At 32.5% G+C, this 22059-nt stretch overlaps 3 protein-coding genes across 4 annotated transcripts; 1 reads left to right on the top strand and 2 right to left on the bottom strand.

The window, feature by feature from the left end:
• Positions 1–579: 579 nt before the first annotated feature.
• LOC114372196 (ABC transporter G family member 26-like) lies at positions 580–4526 on the bottom strand. The gene is made up of 9 exons (XM_028329650.1): positions 4267–4526; positions 3547–3836; positions 3258–3413; positions 2962–3145; positions 2574–2852; positions 2207–2491; positions 1824–2108; positions 1643–1750; positions 580–1005 (listed from the first exon to the last, which is right to left on the bottom strand). Exons 1-9 carry the CDS (start codon positions 4474–4476, stop codon positions 739–741), a joined length of 2064 nt encoding a protein of 687 aa, XP_028185451.1. The 5' UTR covers positions 4477–4526; the 3' UTR covers positions 580–738.
• A 4106-nt stretch (positions 4527–8632) lies between these two features.
• On the top strand, positions 8633–11846 carry LOC114403261 (nucleotide-sugar uncharacterized transporter 2-like). The gene is made up of 7 exons (XM_028366101.1): positions 8633–8835; positions 9854–10005; positions 10087–10295; positions 10376–10469; positions 10615–10781; positions 11097–11267; positions 11374–11846. Exons 1-7 carry the CDS (start codon positions 8760–8762, stop codon positions 11633–11635), a joined length of 1131 nt encoding a protein of 376 aa, XP_028221902.1. The 5' UTR covers positions 8633–8759; the 3' UTR covers positions 11636–11846.
• Positions 11847–14236: 2390 nt separating this feature from the next.
• Positions 14237–20557, bottom strand: LOC114403251 (GBF-interacting protein 1-like). Of its 2 annotated transcripts, none has more exons than XM_028366084.1 (9): positions 20331–20557; positions 19912–19955; positions 19275–19374; positions 18660–18792; positions 17515–18104; positions 16774–16999; positions 16072–16369; positions 15195–15626; positions 14237–14989 (listed from the first exon to the last, which is right to left on the bottom strand). In XM_028366084.1, exons 1-9 carry the CDS (start codon positions 20509–20511, stop codon positions 14699–14701), a joined length of 2295 nt encoding a protein of 764 aa, XP_028221885.1. In that variant the 5' UTR covers positions 20512–20557; the 3' UTR covers positions 14237–14698. The 2 variants fall into 2 exon arrangements, with proteins under 2 accessions (XP_028221885.1, XP_028221892.1); XM_028366091.1 differs by having other exon boundaries at positions 16774–16987.
• Between the last annotated feature and the right edge of the window lie 1502 nt (positions 20558–22059).

Below are 22059 nucleotides of genomic sequence, written 5' to 3'. Positions count from 1 at the left end.
AATCTTCATCTTTGATCATAACTAAATTATCAGCTTTCGTGAGCCATTAATTAATTAAGTAATCATTAACAGTTTTATTTTATATTCTTTAATTACTCTACTCACAAACAACATGGTATAATCTTACTGTAAAGTGTACCTTTTTTTCTTTTGTTAAAAGTAAAAATTTAACCTCTATAGTAGAGATGATAATAGTAATTACATCGTGAGCCATTAATTTAATCTTATGTGTACCTTTTTTTCTTTTATTTTATATTCTTTCGTGAGCCATTAATTTAATCTTATGTGTATTTCTGTAGTAGAGATGATAATAGTAATGTCATCGTGGATTAGGATTATCTAACAATTAAAGTATAATTAATATAATTGATGCTCAATCAAAAAATAGTTTTTAGGGGTGGAATTTGCATCAACCTAAGGGTTTCATCGTTTTTCTAATATCTTCCATAGCAAAATGTGAAAATTACCTTTGGATTTATTGAGAGGAAACGAATAACTAAAAAAAACTGATTACAAGAAGAACTAAAATATTTATGTACCATAAAGGCATAAAGAAATAACAATTTATTTTAACTAAAAGGTTGTTAAAGTATGGGGCAACTACTTTGTTTTTTTTTTTCCAGCAACTGTTCATCCTGAAAAGGCAACTAGACACTAGCAGATACACACTTTTCTCAAATGTTGCTATTTAGTTGGCAACAACAGAGAAGAGATGTTGTTCATTTCATGAGAGACTGGCTAATTGCAAATGTCAATTCGTCTGCGGAGACAGAAGTAAGCTAAGACGCGGAAGCATAGAGCCATGACTACCAGAACCCATGCTTCAGTTAAGCCTCCTTCCAAGTTTACAGTGTCAAATGATGGTGAACTCTGTAGTGTCCTGCACCCTCCTTCGCTTTCACACTCATATGGTTGCTCTCCTGAATATTGCACTTTTAGAAGAAGTCTGAATCCATAGTACACGAATGACAAATACTTCAACCACTGCATCATCTTCGGTACGTGCTGCAAGCAACACAATCAAGCATTCTGTGAAGGAACGTTTTTTTTTTTTTTTAATAAAAAATGAGTACAACTCTCTTTAAAGAAAAGAGTCAACATGGATGTGTTGGCATGACAATGCATTAAAGTGTGACTAAGTTTGATCTGTTGCTAAAACAATTAAAATTTAAACTTTAAGTCCATCAATAAAAAGTTATTTGTTATTGGTTTTTTTAAAGTTAAATAGGTCACACATCTTAACTAAAATATTTCACATTTGAATCTTTTCTTTAAAGAGAAAAAAAAATCTTTAAATTTTACTTTAGATTTCACTTTTTATTGGATTGGACCTTGCATGCCACTTTAGTATTTTCACTAAATATGGGATGATAAATTAACCAAAAAAAATTTAAATTTTATTTTAGGTCTCACTTTTTATTAAATTGATCCTGAGTGTCACTTTAATATTTTAACTAAATATGGGATGATAAGTTAACACGGAACCAAAGTTGCACAATTAAAATAGTAGGGAAGAAATTTATGAAAAAATGAAATAAAATTGAGAAACAAAATTTGTGAAATTGAGAAATTAGGGAGACAAAGTTGCAGTTAAGCCTACAAATTACCATGTCTCTACTCCAATTGTGCATAGCATACATACCTGGACATAGTAGCCACCTGTGAGAAGGAATAACATTAGAATCAAAGAAGCAACCATCCCTGCTCTTTGAATGCTCATAACTGCAGCTCCAAATAGTTCTCCTGCCCCCTATTAACAACATTATATTCATTAAAGCTTCAAACAAATAACCCTTTTACTTATGAGTCTCAACATAGCTTACTTGACTTGTTATAGCTATTAACCACACCGCGAACAAAGTCAGGAAGAAGCAAGCAACAGTCCTCTTAAATCCGGCCATGAAGTACAAGATTACCATGAAAAAAGTAGGGTAGAAAACATGCGCCACCATGTCACACAGAGTGCTGCTAGCATAGTACACACTCAGTCTATACATGTCTGCTTTCCTTTCTTTCACCAAGTATACCTTTTCAAATGGAAAGACATAGACTGCTCCAAAAATACATGAAGATGTCCAGAATATACAGATATAGAACATTAAACCAACCTGCACCAAAAATAGAACTTCATTCTAATGTTAATGTTGAAGAGATAAGTAGAGCAGCTCAGCCTTGTAAAATGTGAAATCAACATCATGGAAACCACCTGATCTCTAACTTGAGCCTCTGTATTGATAGAAGATTTCCACCAAAGTAAACCCAACAAAAGTGCAATGCCAAGGGCTTGAACTAGTCTTAATTTATCAAAATAGTCCTTGCTTCTTGCTCTGAATGTTCTCTTATAAAGAATAACGAATTGGTCGCACCAACTCACTGTCCAGTCCTTTTTAACCTGAATTGCTAGCTGAAGATGTTCTGGTGTGTTTGCTGCTCCATGATTCTCGCCTTTTTCTTTTGGCTCCAGTGTGTCTTTGTACTTGACTTGTAGATACTAACATAAAATAAAGGAACAATTGTTAAGTAGGAATGAGATCGAACAAGCATATAAGACTTATATAATTCATAAATCTAACGTTGATAACAGCTTTTGAAGAGTCAGCAGATTCTTGATCTTTCAAAATATCTAGTGGAACGCTTATGTTATTCACTTGTCCAGTTGCCAAGTCAAGCAAGAACTCTGCAGGATTCATTGGTATTTCGGGGATGAACCTCAAGGATGAAAAGTACTGCATTGAGTCCTTAGCCTTCCCATAGTAAATGGGATAGCCTTCTGATATCAGAAGAAGTTTGTCAAACATGTGAAAGATTCTGCTGGATGGCTGGTGAATTGTCGTGATTATGGTCCTTCCACCCTTTAGACAAATCAAAAATCAAAAGTATTTTCAGCAAATATTCCAAATTGTGGGGGTTATAGAAATGAAGCATGTTATCAAAATGACAGTTAAATATAGTTACTGATACCTTGGCAAGCCCCTGAAGAGTTAGAAGGAGTCTGTTTGCTGAAGTGGAATCAAGGCCTGAAGTTGGTTCATCAAGTAGCAGCAGTGAAGGATCAACAAGGATTTCATAGCCTATGCTGGTTCGCTTCCTTTCTCCTCCAGATATACCTTTGAGATATCCTCCACCTATTTTTGTGTGGCGGCATCTATGGTTATACAAGAGATTATTTAGAGAAGCAGTTTTATTTCTTTGTTTGGGGGGAACTTATAGCTAATTTAAGCATTCAAAAATCACATATAGACTTGTTCTAAACACACCTTTCAAGGCTTAGATCCTTGACAGTGTTCTCCACTCTAGAATATTTTTGTTGCTTGCTCATATTGCTTGGCAACCTTAAGAATGCAGAGAAGATTAATGTTTCCTCTACTGTAAGTTGTGGGAAAAGTACATCCTCTTGTGTCACAAATCCAATCCTTTAAGTCAGAAAAAGGAAAAAAAATATAAGAAAAAAAACAAACAGAAGAGTACAACATCAGCATATATTTATGTTCTGTTAAAATATCAAAACTCATGACATGGATGCTGATGTCTATGAAACTTTCTAACCTCCTCTTGACAGCTGGATTAAATCGAATATCATTATAAGTTATCTTCCCCTTCACATTGTCAATTAATCTTCCCCCTACAACTCTCAACAAGGTTGTTTTCCCACTACCAGAAGGACCCATCAAAGCAAGAATTTCACCAGGGCCAATGCTTCCTGTGATACTCTTCAAAATTTTCTTGTATCTATCTTCCTCCACGTGGTGTTGGGTGCCTACTTTTGACATCATTGTCTTCACAGGGTTATTGGAAGCCGATTGGCTATCTATTACCCTGAACTCTACATCTTCAAACTGCACATTAACGAGAATTTTGAGAGCAAATGACAGCAATCATAACTACACAATTAAAACACTATTGATGACAACATTCTGACTTATTGAAATCAAATTTTCAATATCAAATGGCAAATCATCAAGATCCTAGATTGCATTGCATGAAGAACAATGATTCTCATAAAAAGAAAAACTTTGCTCTAATGCAATTGAAGAAAAATCATATGGTCCATTATCATCACGTGCCCATGGTCCAGGCCAATTTTCACATAACACATGTAATCGAATTTTATTAACTCTTGTAAATTGAAAAATTCAATTACATGTCACATGAAAATTGGCCGAAACCAATTTATACGTGATGGTCTTGAGCCATACAGTAATTTCTTCTAATGCACGTGGAAAGAAAATCCAAATGAAGTTGTAGAGTTTAGCCATTTTTCTCTACCTTGAGATAAATGGGGAGGGGGGGATCTTGGTTGAAACTTGAATCCTGAACTTTTATGTCAATCTCTGTGTACATATTTGGAAGGTATGCCTGAGACATGAACTCCATGCTGTGACCAAAGCCATTGCTCCCTGCAATCTGCATGGAGCCAATAGATGGAGGTGACATTGACATGTCCTCAATCTCATCTTCTCTTTCCTTCTCCATCATCTTGGATTCTAATGAGAACTTGGTTGAAGCCAAGTAGTCCAACAATATAGTTTGATATATTGTGAGTCAACTGCATCAGACCAAGACCTTGCCTATATATTGAGGCAGAATTTTAGTTGGTGGGCCACATACTTTTCATGTCAAGTTCTTGGTCCATGAAAGGCGTGAATGTTATTCTCACATATCCTTTCAATTCAACCATTATGATTTGTCATAAGAACATGTCAAGAACATGAATAAATTGGCTTGGTAAGTAATTGATCGTTTATGAAATACACTTCTGCATGTCTTCAATCTTATGTCTATCAAATTGATGCAATTCGTATCATTCAAAAAAAAAAAAAAAAGAGAAACAAAAATAGTTCATTCACAATGAATAATAGGCTAAATTATGTGAATGATAACAGTCATGTCCATTATGGCAATGCCATTTTGTAGATTCACTTCTCTTTTTCAAAGTTTGGTGCTTTGAAGATCATCTAATATTTGTCATGTATACTTCTTACTCACACAACACTGATGTGTAAATCTATTTGACGACTCTTTTAGTGTTGTGGGATAGTCAACCGGGATCACAGGTATAATTTGTATACACCTTGTTTTCAGTTCAATCTACTATTGTTTTTAATTATGCTCATTATTGGTATATTAATTTGTGAGATTAATCGTGGTCATTGTCTGATTATTTATGCAAACAATTTAATATTATATTTCTAAACATTAAATTTGATTTGTTAACCAAGGCATAAGTTAAGAAATTAAAAATTATTTTTATTAAGAAATTAACATTTATGTCACAAATACATTTTTGGTGTCGTAATTTTGAAGAACAACTATAATTTATTACTTTATTAATTTTTTAACGATCAATAGATAATAAAACTATTCTTAATTTTAGATAATATTAACTTTAATGCACTGTTGAGAGAATTAACAGACAGAGGTGTTTATTAAAGGATTAAAGGGCATTTAATATCATCAAATATCAATCAATTCTCAGCATTAATCAAACTATTTTGCTAGCAGAGACACAGTGGCACACACTATAGTATATCGCGGATCGGTTGTGTTGCGCCCTGTAGCCATTATCCTTAAGCTATAGTTAGCAATACTAAACTTATTTGATCCCTTTACACTTTATATGGACTCCCTTTGTCAACAAAAAAAATGCAGCCAAGACTCAAAACACCACCTTGAACAGAAAACTAGTGGCTGTAGGATATGAATGTGGAATGGTGTTTGGCTATTGTTAATATGAAAGCCTCATCTCAATGGCTCGTAAAGGCAGAGCGAGACAGAGAATTCCCTCATTTTACCATTCCTATTTCTAATTATGTTTTAAATGATGAATTTAATATCGGGTATAAGTTTATCATAAATTAAGTCTATAACAGCACTACTTATTCTGATTAATTTTTTCTTTATATATGGCAAATGATTGATTGACTGGATTAACCTTTCATATGAACAACGGAATGAAAACTACCTGACTATCACACACAACACGAATCCATGGACTTACAAGTTGAAAGTAGAAATTGAACAATTTGCACCCTCTCCTGTCTCCACCCTTGGAAAATGAAAAAGAAATGCATTATTACATTATACTAAAGTAACACATTAATAATTTGTTTAGTTTTGAAAAGAAAATAAATAAAAAATGAGATTGAAAAAAAGATTTAAATGATTTTTTATATTGTTTAATATTAAAGTTTTATATAGGTAAAAAAGAAAAAGAAAAATTTATATGATGATACTAGGTTATTTTCAACTTCTGGTTAGTTCTTTCTAAAAATGAATTTCAATTTAGAAATAAAGATAAAAAAATAAATTAAAAGAGATAAATGATTAAGAAAATACAATTATTATACGGAAAAAGATAAAGGAAAAGTCATTTAAGATGGTAAAAAATTATTTTTTTACTAGATATTATGCCAACAATCCCAAAACACCATCCCTTTATCTTTATCCATGTTTTATTAATCATTTATCCCTTTTAATTTATTTTTTTATCTTTATTTTAAATTTAAATTCATAAGTTTCAAAAGAAATTATAAATAATTCAAAATAATCATATATTACAATATAAATATTTATCATAAATACAAACTACAATTTATATAATAAAAAATACTTATTTACTATAAATTCTAATAATAGTATAATTTGTATCCTTCAAAAAATAATATAATTTATATTTTCAAAAGGCTTAAATATGTTTTTCATACTTGAAAAATAGGTCATTTTCATATTAGCACATAAAATTCACTTTCAATCAATTTCGTACCTAAAAAATTTGTATATTTCAATATAGTACGTGTCATTAGTCTCATTTTATTAAGTGATGACGTAGCAGATAAAATGTCACACCATCCCGTCTAATCACTTAACATATAGTCAAATTGAAGTCATGTCATTATTTATCATTTATTTTTTTTAAAATCCAATTAAAAAAAATGTGACTTCCATTTTCTACTCTTCTCTGCCTGCCTACCTCCCCCGCACCACCCAACGCTACCAACAACGTCCTTGTCGTCACCTCCATTCCCTCCTCTTCCTCCTCATCCTTCACAATCCAGCCCTCAATCCACTCTTGGCCCCGCTGCCTCACCCCATTCATCTTCTTCGACTCTTGTCATGTTCTCCCTTCTCACAATGGGAGACTCCACTAGATACTCGAACCATCGCGATGACCACCAGCTAATCATCCAATCCTCTCCAAAAATCCCATGACCAGCATACATACTCATGATTTGCTCATAAAAGTTGCAAATGAGGGTTTGGTTACTGCTATAGAAAGAATTTTACCCAACTGCAACTCCCAACCCAAAATTGGGTGAGCAATTGATAATACCAAAAAATTCATACCCTAAAACTAAAAAATAAACACAGATTTCACTTCAGAATTATAAGATTGTAGTTTCAAAACCAGAGACCCATTTTCAGCAACAAATCTAACAACCTTCACTCTCTCTACCTTTAACCATAAAAAAAAAACTCAGATCCATTTTGGGAACTACAATTGCCACTAACCCTAACCTAGTTGCAACAATATTTTCAACGCTTGGTCAAACCAACCAGCTCAAAATCGTCAACATTCCAAACCTCGAAATTCATCAAAACTCTAAACCGTTTCCATTTTAGGGACTACAAATGAGCAATAAAATTTCGAGCAAGCATAACAAAAGGCATATACACCAAGGAAAATTGTAATAATGGAAAAGAGGGAGAAGAAGAGAGCAAGGGAGAATGGTGTAACACTGATGTGTTACTGATTAGGCGTTGATGACATGACACTTCGTATGCTATGTCATCACTTAACAGAATGAGACTAACGACACGTATTAGATTGAAACATAAAAATATTTTAATTACGTAGATGACCAAAAATAAATTTTAGGTAATAATTTGAAAATGATTTATTTTTTTAGGTATGATAAAAATTAAACATTTTCAAAATTATTATTTTATATATTTGATTAAATAAAAACAAACATTTATCTCATATAATATATGGAGCAAAATACTGATTTTTTTGGGGGAAGAGAAAAGAAAGTTTGCATCACTTTAAGTACGGTTAATGTTACCAACCAGTTGGTAGGATATCTTCAAATCTGCATTTGGATCAATTAGAGTAAGATGAAACTTCTGCATCAAGTTTAGTGATGATATATATATCTTTATCACAAAAGACGTTGCTGTATCCATGAGATTAGGCAATCTTACCTAAAACTAAAAGAGTGCATAGCGGTAGTTGCTACAAGTGTCTTGACTATTTCCTAATGATATAACAATATTTCATGATGTTACATTAACTTCCCCGTAAATCAACAGTTACATCAATTCCTAGTATACCAGATATCATAGACAGGTGTTGCATGCTAGTACCTTCTTTACCTACAGTTCTTCTAGTAGGCTTGAATTGACAAACACGTGTTGCCAAATTGTTGGCACTCTCATGAAATGCAAAATTCTCTTGGAACACAAAGTAAATTCCCTTCACTTTTCTCTTTTGTCTTTTTCTTTTTTCTTTTCATGTAATTGAAAAGCCCCTCCTTGAAGAATGTCAATTTTCTGTTTCCCCAGAAGCACCTAACATACGTTGATTGTATTTTAAGCAACATGGCCTATTAATTCATATTTATATGACCCTTTTTTTTTTCTCTTTGCCTTTTGGTTTTGGCTTCTTTAATCTAATTGGTATAGAATAGTGTTTTAGAAAGAAGAGTGTCTAGCATTTTGAATAAATATGTGATCCAAGTCCATGAATAGGCCTGATTGTTATGGGGTGGTTGGATTCACTATGGAGAAGAGGACGAAAGTTTATTAAAAGGAAAGACAGTGATGCTGGCGATGCAGGTCTTTCAGAAATATTTCTTAGCTGATTTCAGTGTAACTCAGTTTTATTGCATGCAACCGAGTGATTTTATATCTAATTTGCATAATGTACATCAAACTTTTGTTTTGACCTATGTTCATGCATTGTTTTTCTTTTTCTGGGATTGGCTTGTGAACTTTGTCATGTTCAACTCTTGATGCATAGATCTCTACTATCTTAATCTTACATTAATATTATTTTCCTCTGCCCATTCTGTGGGAAATACTATTTATCGTTTAAGAATCATCGGATACTCCAGTCTTGGCGGTCGTAAATTATAAGTTTGTTACGTTACTTTTTCTTCTCTTTTTTACGTTCATAACCTCTGTAGTTTATGTTATGCTCTATCATGATTGCATCACATGGTTTTACTGATCCTAGAAACTTTCTGAGACCAATTTTTATTTTGAATTGAACTGATACTTCTCTGTTTATTTTTCTGCAACTTTGTTTGATGTTCTCACCATCCAATTTTTAAAAAATGACACTTGAAATGAATGTGAAATAAAAGTATATGATTTGTCTCTAATATTCATCTTGTTTTCATTCTTCCTTCTTTGGCATCTGCCCTGCTGCTCCATTCTTCTTTTTCTGTTGAGTGTTGAGCTATAATGCAGTTCTTTTATTTCCATAGCTGATTAGAACTCAATTTATTTGAGTCTTGTTTAGTAAAATTCTCGTAAGTATTTGTCGGAGAAAAAAGAAAGAAAGAAAAAAGTTTCTCCATTAACTAATTTGTAAAAATTCTCATATTATATTTTTCAAAAGTTGATTTTAACTTTATACGTAAGTTAATTTTGGGCCCTGGAGTAAATATTGGGGACATATTCAATGTTTTCAGGTTTCCCTTTTGCAATGAAATGATTATAAGATATTTTACTCATATTCAATATTACTCATTAATGCCAATATCCTTGTTCCCAATACCAATATAAACTACTAGACTTGGTGTATGCTCTAGCTAATAGCAGTTAGTTCTAATGATTGAAACTATATCAGGTAGAGCACTGGAAGAACTCAGAGCTTCTCTCTACAATGAGATTCGAACCTCAGAAGGAGCCAAGCGTCAACAGCAAAGATATTGTGGACCAGTGGTGGCACTGTCCTTCAATTTTATGGTTGCTGTTGGGATTATCATGGCAAACAAATTGGTCAGTACAATTTGCTTCTCTAGGAATTTCAGCCTATTACCCTTACATGTATATGTACAACTATAACTATGTTGTTAACAGGTGATGGGTAAAGTTGGCTTCAACTTCCCAATTTTCCTGACATTTGTACACTACATCACTGCATGGCTTCTCCTTGCCATTTTCAAGACACTCTCAGTTCTTCCTGTGTCCCCTCCATCTAAAACAACTCCATTCTCTTCTTTATTTGCACTTGGTGTTGTTATGGCCTTTGCCTCTGGCCTTGCAAACACCAGCCTCAAGTATAACAGGTTCATGCACTTGCTTTAGCATCTTTATGATAAAAAAAAGATTTGGAATTTGCTTTTCTCTGACAATCCAACTCTTGCAGTGTTGGTTTCTACCAAATGGCTAAGATTGCTGTTACCCCAACAATTGTTCTTGCGGAGTTCATTCTTTTTGGAAAAACCATTGATTTTAAAAAGGTGAATAGTTACTCTTCTTCCCTTCCTTTTCTTTTCTACTCTTTTATAAAGCATTTCACATATCTAAAAAAGGACTATTCCAACCCCCTTCACCCCTCCTTTCTTTGTTTTTTAATGCACTAATCACGTCATTGCAATGATGCAGGTTTTGGCTTTGGCTGTCGTGTCAGCTGGTGTAGCTGTTGCAACTGTAACAGATTTAGAGTTCAATTTATTTGGTGCTCTAATTGCTATTGCATGGATAATCCCAAGTGCCATAAATAAGATTTTGTGGTCTACTTTACAACAGCAAGGCAACTGGACAGCTCTGGCGTAAGTAGTATCAATTTAGAGTGCATTTGGAAGAGTTTATTTGCAACTTATTTGGACTTAACTTACAACATAAATATTTGTATAAGCATTTGAGAGAACTTATAAAAATAGTTTATGATCTGTTCACGATTATAAAAATAACTTACAGCTTATATAAAAACGGTTTAGCCTTAATTTTTTATTTGATTATAGAAACAACTTGATAAAATATTTATCCAATAAGTGCTTAATTACACTATTTACTTCAACAATTTCTCCTGGAAACATTATGTTATGACTCGTGAATACAAAGACATGAAACTTTTGTGATTGTAGGTTGATGTGGAAGACAACCCCGATCACAGTTTTCTTCCTCGGGGCATTGATGCCGTGGATAGATCCACCAGGAGTCCTATCCTTCAAGTGGGATGTGAACAACTCAACTGCAGTTTTGGTATCTGCTCTCCTTGGTTTTCTCTTGCAATGGTCAGGGGCATTGGCATTGGGGTGAGACTGCATTCCTCTTCCAACACCATTTTTTGACACATTATGCTATTTTTTCTTAAGGTTAAGATAAGTTAACTAACATCACATTATGAATCTATGATTGCAGGGCCACTTCTGCTACAACCCATGTTGTTTTAGGACAGTTTAAAACATGTGTGATTCTGTTGGGAGGGTATCTATTATTTGACTCAGATCCTGGGGTTGTGAGCATTGGTGGTGCGGTTGTTGCTCTCTCTGGGATGTCAGTTTACACATCATTGAATTTGCAAGAGCCTCAGGAAAATACGAAGCCGAAATCAACAAGTGAAGACACCACCTCCACTGCTTCAAATGTAAATAGTGACACTACCACTACCACCATTGTCTGAGTCATATACTAGATGAATCATGAATACAAGAAAATTAGCGAGACTTTATGTATAGACAGATCAGTCACAGTACCTGAAATTTTACTGATTATGACTTATTACTCAACAGATGACATGTCTGATTAAGTTAGAAAAAAAAACGAGCACGATCTTGCAAATGAAAGCGACAAAAAACAGAGTTTCCACAATAAACTTAGCCCCTATTGTACTCCGTTCTCGCAGCACACCGCTATTACTTATTTAGGGAATGTAACAAATCGTTAATTTCGAAGCTTGAATTCATTTTCCCAAAGTCAACTAACACTAAAATCATTACACTATCTAATGTATTTGATATTAGAGTCAGCAATATCCAAACTCTTATCAAATTACACATACGAGTTATTGTCAAATTATACATAATCTCACTCTTTTTTATTTTTCTACACTGTATTATTACCCCTTTATATATTTGAAAACGATACATAAATATTTCTTTAAATCTTACACTAACACTCAAAGATGAATGTAATGGTTAAAAAGACAAAAAATACTTATGCAAATACACAAAATCTAAAGGGTATTGTTGTAATTTTCTTTTGATATTAATATTAATATCATAAAACTATTATATGGAGATTTTCTTAATATTTTTAAAAATTTTGTATATCAAATTTAAAATATTAATATTTTGTTTAATAGATGACATACAGATGATAAATTATTATATAATTTTGTTATAAAAAAATATAAATAAAAAGGGAATGCCTAAATTATTAAAATAATTTATATACACAATATAAGCAATAATTTTAGTATTAATTATAATTCAAATTAATATTAACAGTTCAAAACAAATTAAAATATTTTTTTGTTTTTTAATTCATTTAAATAACACTTAAAAAATTATATAAAAATATTTCAAAATTAACATTAAAAATTATCATTGATATAAAATTGTTTTCTACGTTAATAGAAAATTATTATCTACATAACACAAGTCAGGTTGGTAATAGTATTCAAACTCTTTTTCCTTTTGACGCGCAAAGTCATTACATTTGTGAAATAAACGGTGTCGTAAATACATGTAATAGAATTTTGAGACCTAGTATAAAATTGCACCAAGTATATAATCATAAACTTGCGAGCTAAACATTAAATTACACCGCTGCCTAACGAGTGAGCAACAAAATTAACTTCATCCTAACACACCCTCCATGGTACTCAAACTCTCTTAAGAAACAGTTTACTTATTTACACCTTTCATGCCTCTTACATGAATATGATTCTTCACTACTTTAATTTAACATCTAATATTCAAGTTTCATGAAAATCATGTGTCCTGAAAATAAGTAAAATTTATTTGGTTGGTATCGAAAATATTTAAACAATTTTTTTAGAAATTGAAGAGTTATATAATATTTTTATTAATTATTTTAATTATTTATCACATTAATAAGAATAATATGGTATTTTTACTGTATATATTATTATAGTAAAAGAAAAATTAAATCTAAAAAAGTAAGATTCTAATTTTTTTATGAAATTTTTTTCATGAAAAATTTGTTAAAAAAAAAACATTCTCATTATTTCTCAAGAATCTTATTAAAAAAAACGAATAACAAACATCAAAAACTTAAATTTTCATCCCAAAATTTTTAGGAAACTCAAAACTTTTCCCTTACCAAAAGCCTCATAATGCAATGTCACATTATTTAGACATCATATTTAACATCTAATACTCATGAAAAAAAATTTGGAAAATGTAATTTTTTGAATTAAATATATAAATTTTTTGGAGTTCTCAACATATATGATTTGACAAGAGTTCATCTATTAACATCAAATTTTAAAAAAAAAAATAGTAATGTGACAATTTCACATCAACATATCCACATATATGGTACTACCACATCAATAATATTATTAAATACTCAAATTAATTAATAGATCAAAATTACATAAAAAATATTAAATAAAAAAATCATAAATTTGAGAAAATAAAGAAACCAAAAGTACAATAAACCTAACTTGTATCAAACACATTAGACTATATAATTTATCATTGTCCACGCTGACGTAATCAGGGGATCAAATATGAAAATTAACGTTTTTTTATGCCTTTTCTAAATGATGAATGATGGATAACAAGTTAATACAAGTACCAAATTGCACAAATGAAAAATAAGACTAAAATCGAAAAATTAAAAATTAAGACCCACATCAAACTCTTATGCCAGCATTCCAACTCCACATCTATGAATGTTAACAGATGAACCTAAATTTATAAATAAAATATGAAAAACCAAAATTACCTAAAAACTCATGAACTGAAAATACAATTAAGCCCAAAATTTATTAAGATTAATATTAAAGAGAATAAAAGCATATAATTCTATGATTCCCGATAATTTTAAATGCATATGAACTAGGTTTCAAGAAAGCTGTCACACAGTAATTTCTCAATAATTGGATGTGTTGAAAGAAAAACTAGAATCGTTCTGGATAGAAAATAGAATTTAAAAATTTCAAAACAAAAGAATCAGACAAAATAAATCCACAAGCATGTTCGTTCCTCCATGTCAGGCTTGCCAAGGGCTTATAGATGAGAGACTAGAAATGTGCTGAAGAAAAGCAGATATCACAGTTTTCATGCTCCAAATAAAATTGTATAATTCAATGTTCTCTGATATCAAAATGTAATATACAGGTGAGAATTTAGAACGGAAAAATTGGTAAATCTCACCTACCAATTCTTGGCTTAGTATATTATCACTAGGAATTACCAAGGTTCTTATATAGCAACAACTAAATGTTCTCTCGGGTGAAAGAGGTGAGGGATAAATAAATTGGAGGCTCAAAAATAGAAGGAAAAAAATAGAGAAAAAGAAAACCTGCAACTAGCACCCTTCAAAATCGTTAGCACCAAATATCTCCACCAAAAACAGTTACTAATTTTCTTTCTCTCATTCTTTGGCCACATTTTTATTTACACTTCAGATCAGGCCAGTGTTCATACTTCCTGCATCTGAGCACACCATGTGTGCATATGAACATTATCGCACCAAGAAAATGTTTTCCAGCCTAAAAATTAGAGTTCCAATTGATCTGTGCAGGCTGAGGTGGCTGATAAGATCCTGAAGGGGGGCCTACATTTTCAACAGGCCCAGCCACAGCCTGAGACTGTTGCAAAAGGGTGGAAGGTGAAGCTACTGTCTGCCCTGCTTGAAAGATACCAGCAAATGCCCCATGAGCAGCCTGTGTTGGGGGAAAGGTGAGATGTTGTCCCTGAGGGGTAAGGTTATACAGAGAATTAACTTGCAAACTGGACATGTCTTGGCCTGGAGCAGGTATCCACACAGCAGAGCCTTCACTCTGCAGCAAAAAAAACATGATATGTTTAGGAACTCCAGGAAGTCCAAGAGTTTTGTTTAATACTGATGAAGCAAACATAAACCCTTAACAAAATAAGATTGATACTATCGAAAGCCAGGGACCAAAATATGGAACAAAATTTCCAATTTTATCAAGAAATATGTATGGGTGAAATAAAAGGACATTAAAAAGGAAGTAAACCAACCAGCTGTCCTGTTGTATAGATCTGGCTTTCCTTTAACTGAGACACTGCAAGATCTTGATTTCCAGTGGAGCTTCCGGTATTAACTGTTTGACCTGGCGCATATCCTACAGGTGGAGTGATAAATGATCCAGAAGGAATTCCAATATGAGCTGTGTTTCCTGTGTTTGCTCCAGCCTTGAATTGAGGGACAGGGAATTTGATCCCAGCAGCTGCTGGTAGATACATGTTGCCAGCTGATGGTTGTTGAGGGAAACCATTGTGGTTTAAAAATTGGTGTATAGGAGACACATAAATTGGAGGGTAATAGTGGCCATATGGGAAGAAATTAGCAGGGTATGGTGGCCTGAAAATAGAAACCGACTGTGGAGTCACAGGTATAGAACTCTGCAGGGGTGGAGTTGGGCTAGGGGACACAGCCTGAGAACTTGCATTCTGCAATACAAATTTTAAAAAAATAGAATCATGAGATAAAATAGAATTATATAAAAGGAAAAAATATAGTCATAATTAAAAGAATAAATAATATATGCACTTGCAATGAATTTTACACTGTCATCCAATTACAAACAGCTATGTATGGTAAATTTGCTGAAGTTTATAATAACTACCTTAAGAGTCATGCCAAGAATAATTTACTTTTGACAGATGTTAACCTTTTTTACTATTAATAACAAGTTCATGAATGGAACCCTTTTTACTTGAATGAGTAAACTAACTTTGGAAAACAGATGTTCATGAATGGAAAGAAATTTAAAAAACAAAGAGCCAATATCAAAAAACCAAACCAGAAAAGAGAGCATTCAAACACAGGGAGATACGGTTTTAATAAATATTAAGCAGAGGAAGATCTTAAGAAGTAAAAGATGGAGAAACTTACAACAAAGTTAGGAAAGTGAGATGCATCTTGTGACTGAGGTTCAGTTCCCTCAAATTGAACTTGCTGAGTGCCTAACATGGTGGACATGAAATTCAAACCATAGTTTTGAGCAGTTTGAACAGTTGGAATTTGTTGACCTTCAGGAGCCAACAAAACCTCCTTCTTTGGCTGATCAACCTTTGTGTCAGTACCAGTTATAGGATTGCCTTTTGTAGCTGGTGTCTTTTCAATCCAATATGGTGAAGAATGTGGATAGTCAAGATGATCTCCTTGTGCAGTCAATGATGCATTTTGGTTGCTATATCCAGACAAGAAATACCATCAATACAAAAATTACATGAGCACACCATGACACGAGTAATAACTTTGGTAACAAAGAAAAATCAATTAATTCAACCAGAATATTTCATGAAAGAAATAATAACCCAACCTTATGATTGACAAAGTGCACTGAAAAAGGTATAATATTATCTCCAAAGAGGCTTCCCCACTTGCCTAGTACTAACTTCCGGCAGATTATAGTTTTGTTTAGGAGTTTGATATAAGAGAACAAAAGCTAAGATAATACAACCATACGTCATTCTTACACCATTAAAAAGGGCATGAGGGAACACACATTCACACACACAAGGAGGGAGATAGGGAGAGAGAGAGAGAGATCTGTTATTTGATATCCAAAGCAGAAGCATGTGAATTACAAACCTTGAAGTTGCAGTTTCGTCACTCAATTCAAGGGCAGGAGAAGCGTTATTGTCACCACCAGCTCCACTGTTGGATTCTTCACTTGGGCCAAAAGTATCAAAGCTTCCAAATGTCAGACCACTTTTTAAAGCCTTGGGTACTTGGAAATGGTTTGGGAAAGTAACATGTCTCAACTCTGCTGAAAATTGCACACAAACTTCTGAAGTTGAAACCTCTGCGATATTAGCTGTTTCATAATTCATAAACATGTATGAACACACCAAAAGGCATTATAAGGGATATAATTAGATATATATTGAAAAGAATTGAGAGAAAAATTGTAAGTAAATAAATAAATAGGCGACTCTGGACATTAGGATGATTCCTTCCAGCATGGAAGAGTATCTAAGCAAGTAAATTTGAGGGTTAGCACACAAAAGCAGAACCCATACAAGTGACATGCTTATTTAAATTATAGTCTTAGTCATGCTGCTTCTCACTTGAAATACCTTCAGAAATAGTTTCTAATGTTCTTCTCCTGACCTATGCCCTCCTATTCCTGTGGGCTTTTCTTCATTATCTCTTCTGAAAATTTACATTGTCTTCCTTTCTAGTAGGGAGAGCAATGATAGTATCCATATGGTAGAATTGTTTGATTAGAAAATTCAAGGAATACTTCAACCCAGTAAGTACATTGAGGGAAACAGGACATAAAGCAACCTTGTTATTCATAAGATTAAACAGATATGAACAGAACTTTACCTAGAGATGGTTGGCTACCAGAACTGCAAGATGGCCTCAATGAATCATTTGGGGATGGAGATGAAAGTTGTGATGGTTCAGATAAATGATTATTTTCAACTTTATTTGACTTCTGTGGGGCATTTGTTTTGCTCGTTGAATTCATGGACCCATATTTTTCATTCTTGGATGCCGATAAATCATTAACTTCATGACCAACTTTATTTCCTTTAACATGATTTGGTCTGGAAGATATCCAGTTGCTCCCAACTTCCCTACTAATTGCACCACTCACACCAGGATTCCGGGAGACAGATGATGCTACTACAAGATCCAAAGAGGAATGGACATTGGATACAGAAGTTTGAAGTTGATCAGAAATTGACACAGACTTTCCTTGGTCAGTGGTAGTAACTGAGCCAGAGGTTTGACTAGGGGAGGATGCTGCTGCAACAACAGCTGCTTGAGGTTGGACATTTTCTTGATGGCCAGTGTCCTTAGCAGCTGAAGTACTTTTAGGTACACTAACTATGGGAGATTGGCCAGCAGAATCATGACCTGATTTCCCATTGGATTGATTTGCAGCACCATGGGGTGCAACAGCTGAAACTCTGCAATTTAAGAAAAATGATTTTAAAGAGGATACATATATCTAGCTATAAAAAAGAATAAGTATTCATGTCAATATTGGCACTGGTGTATTTCTCATCACACCAACAAACAACTTTATATAAACGTATTTTAGCAATCCAAGTGTAGAATCATAAGATATAAGATGTTATCAAGTTGATCATGCAAGCCAAACTTCAAGCAAGTTGATTACCAATAAATAATAAAAAATTAAGTATGCTCTTTCTTATTCTATTCATTGTAGTTATTATTATTAGACATTGAAGTTATGAAATAAAAGAGTACAATTTGATATTTAATCAACATAAAATTTTAAGCATGACTTCAATGTGAGATTTGGTTTTAGGCACAAAAAAGGAAAATAAGAGTGATGTCCTTTTTCACCTTTCTTTCACTTCTTTTGGAGTCTTGCCTTGCTTTTTTAGCAAATACATATGGAATAAAAGAGCCATTTCATTCCACCATACATTTTCTCATAATCAAAATTAATCTGGTGGAATAAACAAATTAAAGCAAATATAAAATGAAATTGCTACCTTGTAGCTTGAGATGTTGTATTAGTCTTAGTTTTCTGTGAAACTGGCTGAGTAAACAAAGCATGACTTCTCTCTGCAGTGTGATTGACTCCATTTTCCCTTCGATTAGCTTGGTTCCTCCCACCACCACCATCTAACAACAGACATCAAGACAGGGTAACAACTTACAAGTTAATAAACTAGTGGGAAATTTTTTATGATGCTTAGGACAGGTCTCTGCACTAAAGCAGTTCATGTCATAAAAATATGAATGAAAAAAAAAAACTAAAATAACATCAAAAGATAAACAGTGGCAACGGAAAGGCACTTTATCTTGACGTGCTGGATTCAAAAGCAATATAGGGCTCATTTAGCAGCAAAATAAAAGCATAATTCTTAATATTCAGATGAAAGACCTCATTAAGAAGTTACTTTGGGAGGAAAGAACCACATGGTGATATCTTAAAAAAACAACACACAAAATATGGCATTCCAAAAGTATTTTTTCTTTCAAGAGACAGGGAAATGATGGTTTCCTGGTAACCCTTTGTGGAAATGAATCTCCATAAATGGAAGAGACAAGTAAACTAATAACAACGCCCAAAGAAAAACCTCTAAAAGGTGGGGAAATTGTACCAGGAAAGTTAGAGGAATATCCCCCAGAAGCACCCCTTCCCCCCCTCCCTTGTCCACCTTGCTTTAACCTAGGCTCATCAGAAGCCCTGCTGCTCAATCCCTGCAACAATAAAAATAACACAAATTACTCAGGCTACTAAAAATATTAAGGAGAGAAAGATGGGGTAATACAAGAACATTTACTTATAACTGGACATATACACAATTACAAAACACACAGATAAAAGAAAAACATATACAAGCAATTATAAAACAAGACCCAAGTCTTTTACTCTCAGTAAATAATATCGCACAATCTCACACTCACACTTCGTCATAGGCAGGAAGTAGAAACCTATAACAACCACAACTGATCAAACATTCATAAAAAGCAAGGATTCTTATAGAATCTCAACATGGAGTCTGCCAATGATAGTGCTCATAAGATAACAGAATGGCAACTCATGATGCTTTCCTAGCAGCTCACAACAATCAAAATAATAAATAGACTTCAATATAGAGGATAAACAGATAGATAAAAGATCCATCCACTACAATTGATCCCCTCAATGGCAGAAGAAGTACCAAATGGTAAGGTAAGAAATTAATCCGATTCAGCAACTCAACTTTCAAGTAAGTAGTGAGGGGAGAATCTTACCTCCTTCTTTCGGTCACGTCTCCTTCTCACCTCATGAAAAGTATCTGTGAACCAAAAAAAAAAAAAAAAAACTCAGCATTAGAAAGAGAGAGAGAATCTTAAAGATGCCATAAACACATTTGTTTTCAAGAAATCCTAAATGATTATAGAGTGGTGAAGCCATTAGTTAAGAAACACGTGTGAGCGAGAGCCTGAGAGATAAGATACCAACAATATCATTAGATTATTATATTCAATTACTATAGCTAATTCCTCGTCCCACAAACAAAACCCTACAAGCACTGAAAAAATGAAGTGAAGTGTGAACTGCAACCCTAACAAACAGAAACAGTGAAAGTGAAGCTTAAAAAAAGTGGGAAGTAGGGGAATCGAAGAAATGGATCGCAAAGAAGAGAAGAGAGAGAGAGGAAGTGACTGGCCTAAATAGAGAAGCTTCTGAGCGGTCTCATTGGGATCCATGGAGCATTCACGGAGGATGGCGTAGATTTCGTCGTCGGTGTGCTGCTTGCCGGTGATCTCACGGATGTCCTGGATGATTTTGCGTACATTGTTTGGGATCGGAACCCTAGCACAACTCGAAGACCCACCACCGCCGCTCATCTTTTCTGCAACAACACACCAACCAAGAAACAAAGAAAGAACACTCTCTCTGTTCTCCTAAACTTATACTACTACTACTACTACTATTATTATTATTATTATTATTATTATTATTATTATTATTATTATTACAACCAAAACACATACACAATCACTGAATCATTAATTAATATACGCCAATTCCATTACTTTGCCTATTTTCCTTTATTTTACTTTACATAAAACCAACTACTTCAAAACTCATGCCCCATATACATATCTATTTCATTTCCATAATAAACATAGAGACAATCCATCAAATTATATGCTTCTAAATAAATATATCTTATACAACAATAATTTGATATAGAATACTATATCATTCAACAATAATTTGATATAAAATATTAAATTTATTGATCTAAATATATATATATATATATAAAGCTTAAATAATAATATTCTTCTATAAAATATTACATCTGTCCTACAAGAAAGAAATACCATAATCTATGAAGACGAATAAAAATTATTAAATTAGTTTATTTTAATTAATAATATCATAAATTTTAATTTTATTTCAAAATTACTCACCATATGAAATTGGTTTGAGTGAGATTATTTTTTCAAATGATAATTTTTCTAACTAATCAATATATTTTATGTTATAATAGCTCAATAAATACATTTACTCTTAAGAGAAATGAGCATATATCATTAATATATATCTCACAAATAATTAAAGATATTTTTTTCTTTTTTGCAATCAATACACTTAAAAGAAATCATACATTTCTCATAATTATTAAAAAAATATTATTTTTTATTTCTTATATAAAGAACGGTGAAGTAGTATCTTATTTTTTTTTAGGAAAATCTTATTTTTTTTATTTTAGTCTTTAAAAGATTGTTTTATCCTTTAATTTTTTTTATATTGTAATCCTTGCAATTAAACTAATGATGACATAAGTAATAATAATGTTGACAATTTATTAATTTGTTTTATTACTAAGAAGTCTAATAGGACACTCACACATAATTTTTTTGATAAACTAAGTTTTTGAATTGTCATAGATTCAAAATAATACATAGACTAGTTAACGAATGATTAAAAATAAAATTTACTAAAAAAATATTACATGAAACTATTCCATCGTTAAAATTTCACATAAATTGTATTTAGAAAAAATTGTATTAATTCCAAATTATTATATAGTATTATAGTTTTTTTCTTTTGAGATTGTTCCATTGACCTAGTAACACTTATATCATATCATCAAATCGTTAGGATGACTTTTGAGGTCAGGCTAACCCATATGCTTCTTGTGAAAGAGAAAAGTTCATAAACCATAAAGTTGTTTTTTTTTTTTTATGAACAGCTTCTTATGAAGAAACGTATTGAAACTGAATGACCAAACTTTAACGAATTTATTCAATCCTTACTTAAGAAATAGAGGAAAATAGCTTTCAGTACTTGTAATAATAATTTATTTTGTATAGATTAAAAGAGTTTCGTATAATAATATTGACCAAAAAACAAATATTTTTCGTTATTATTGTGAAAAAGTT

Source organism: Glycine soja, chromosome 2, assembly GCF_004193775.1.
Source record: "Glycine soja cultivar W05 chromosome 2, ASM419377v2, whole genome shotgun sequence".
Lineage (NCBI taxonomy): Eukaryota > Viridiplantae > Streptophyta > Magnoliopsida > Fabales > Fabaceae > Glycine > Glycine soja.
This window is presented reverse-complemented; position numbering and strand designations above follow the sequence as displayed.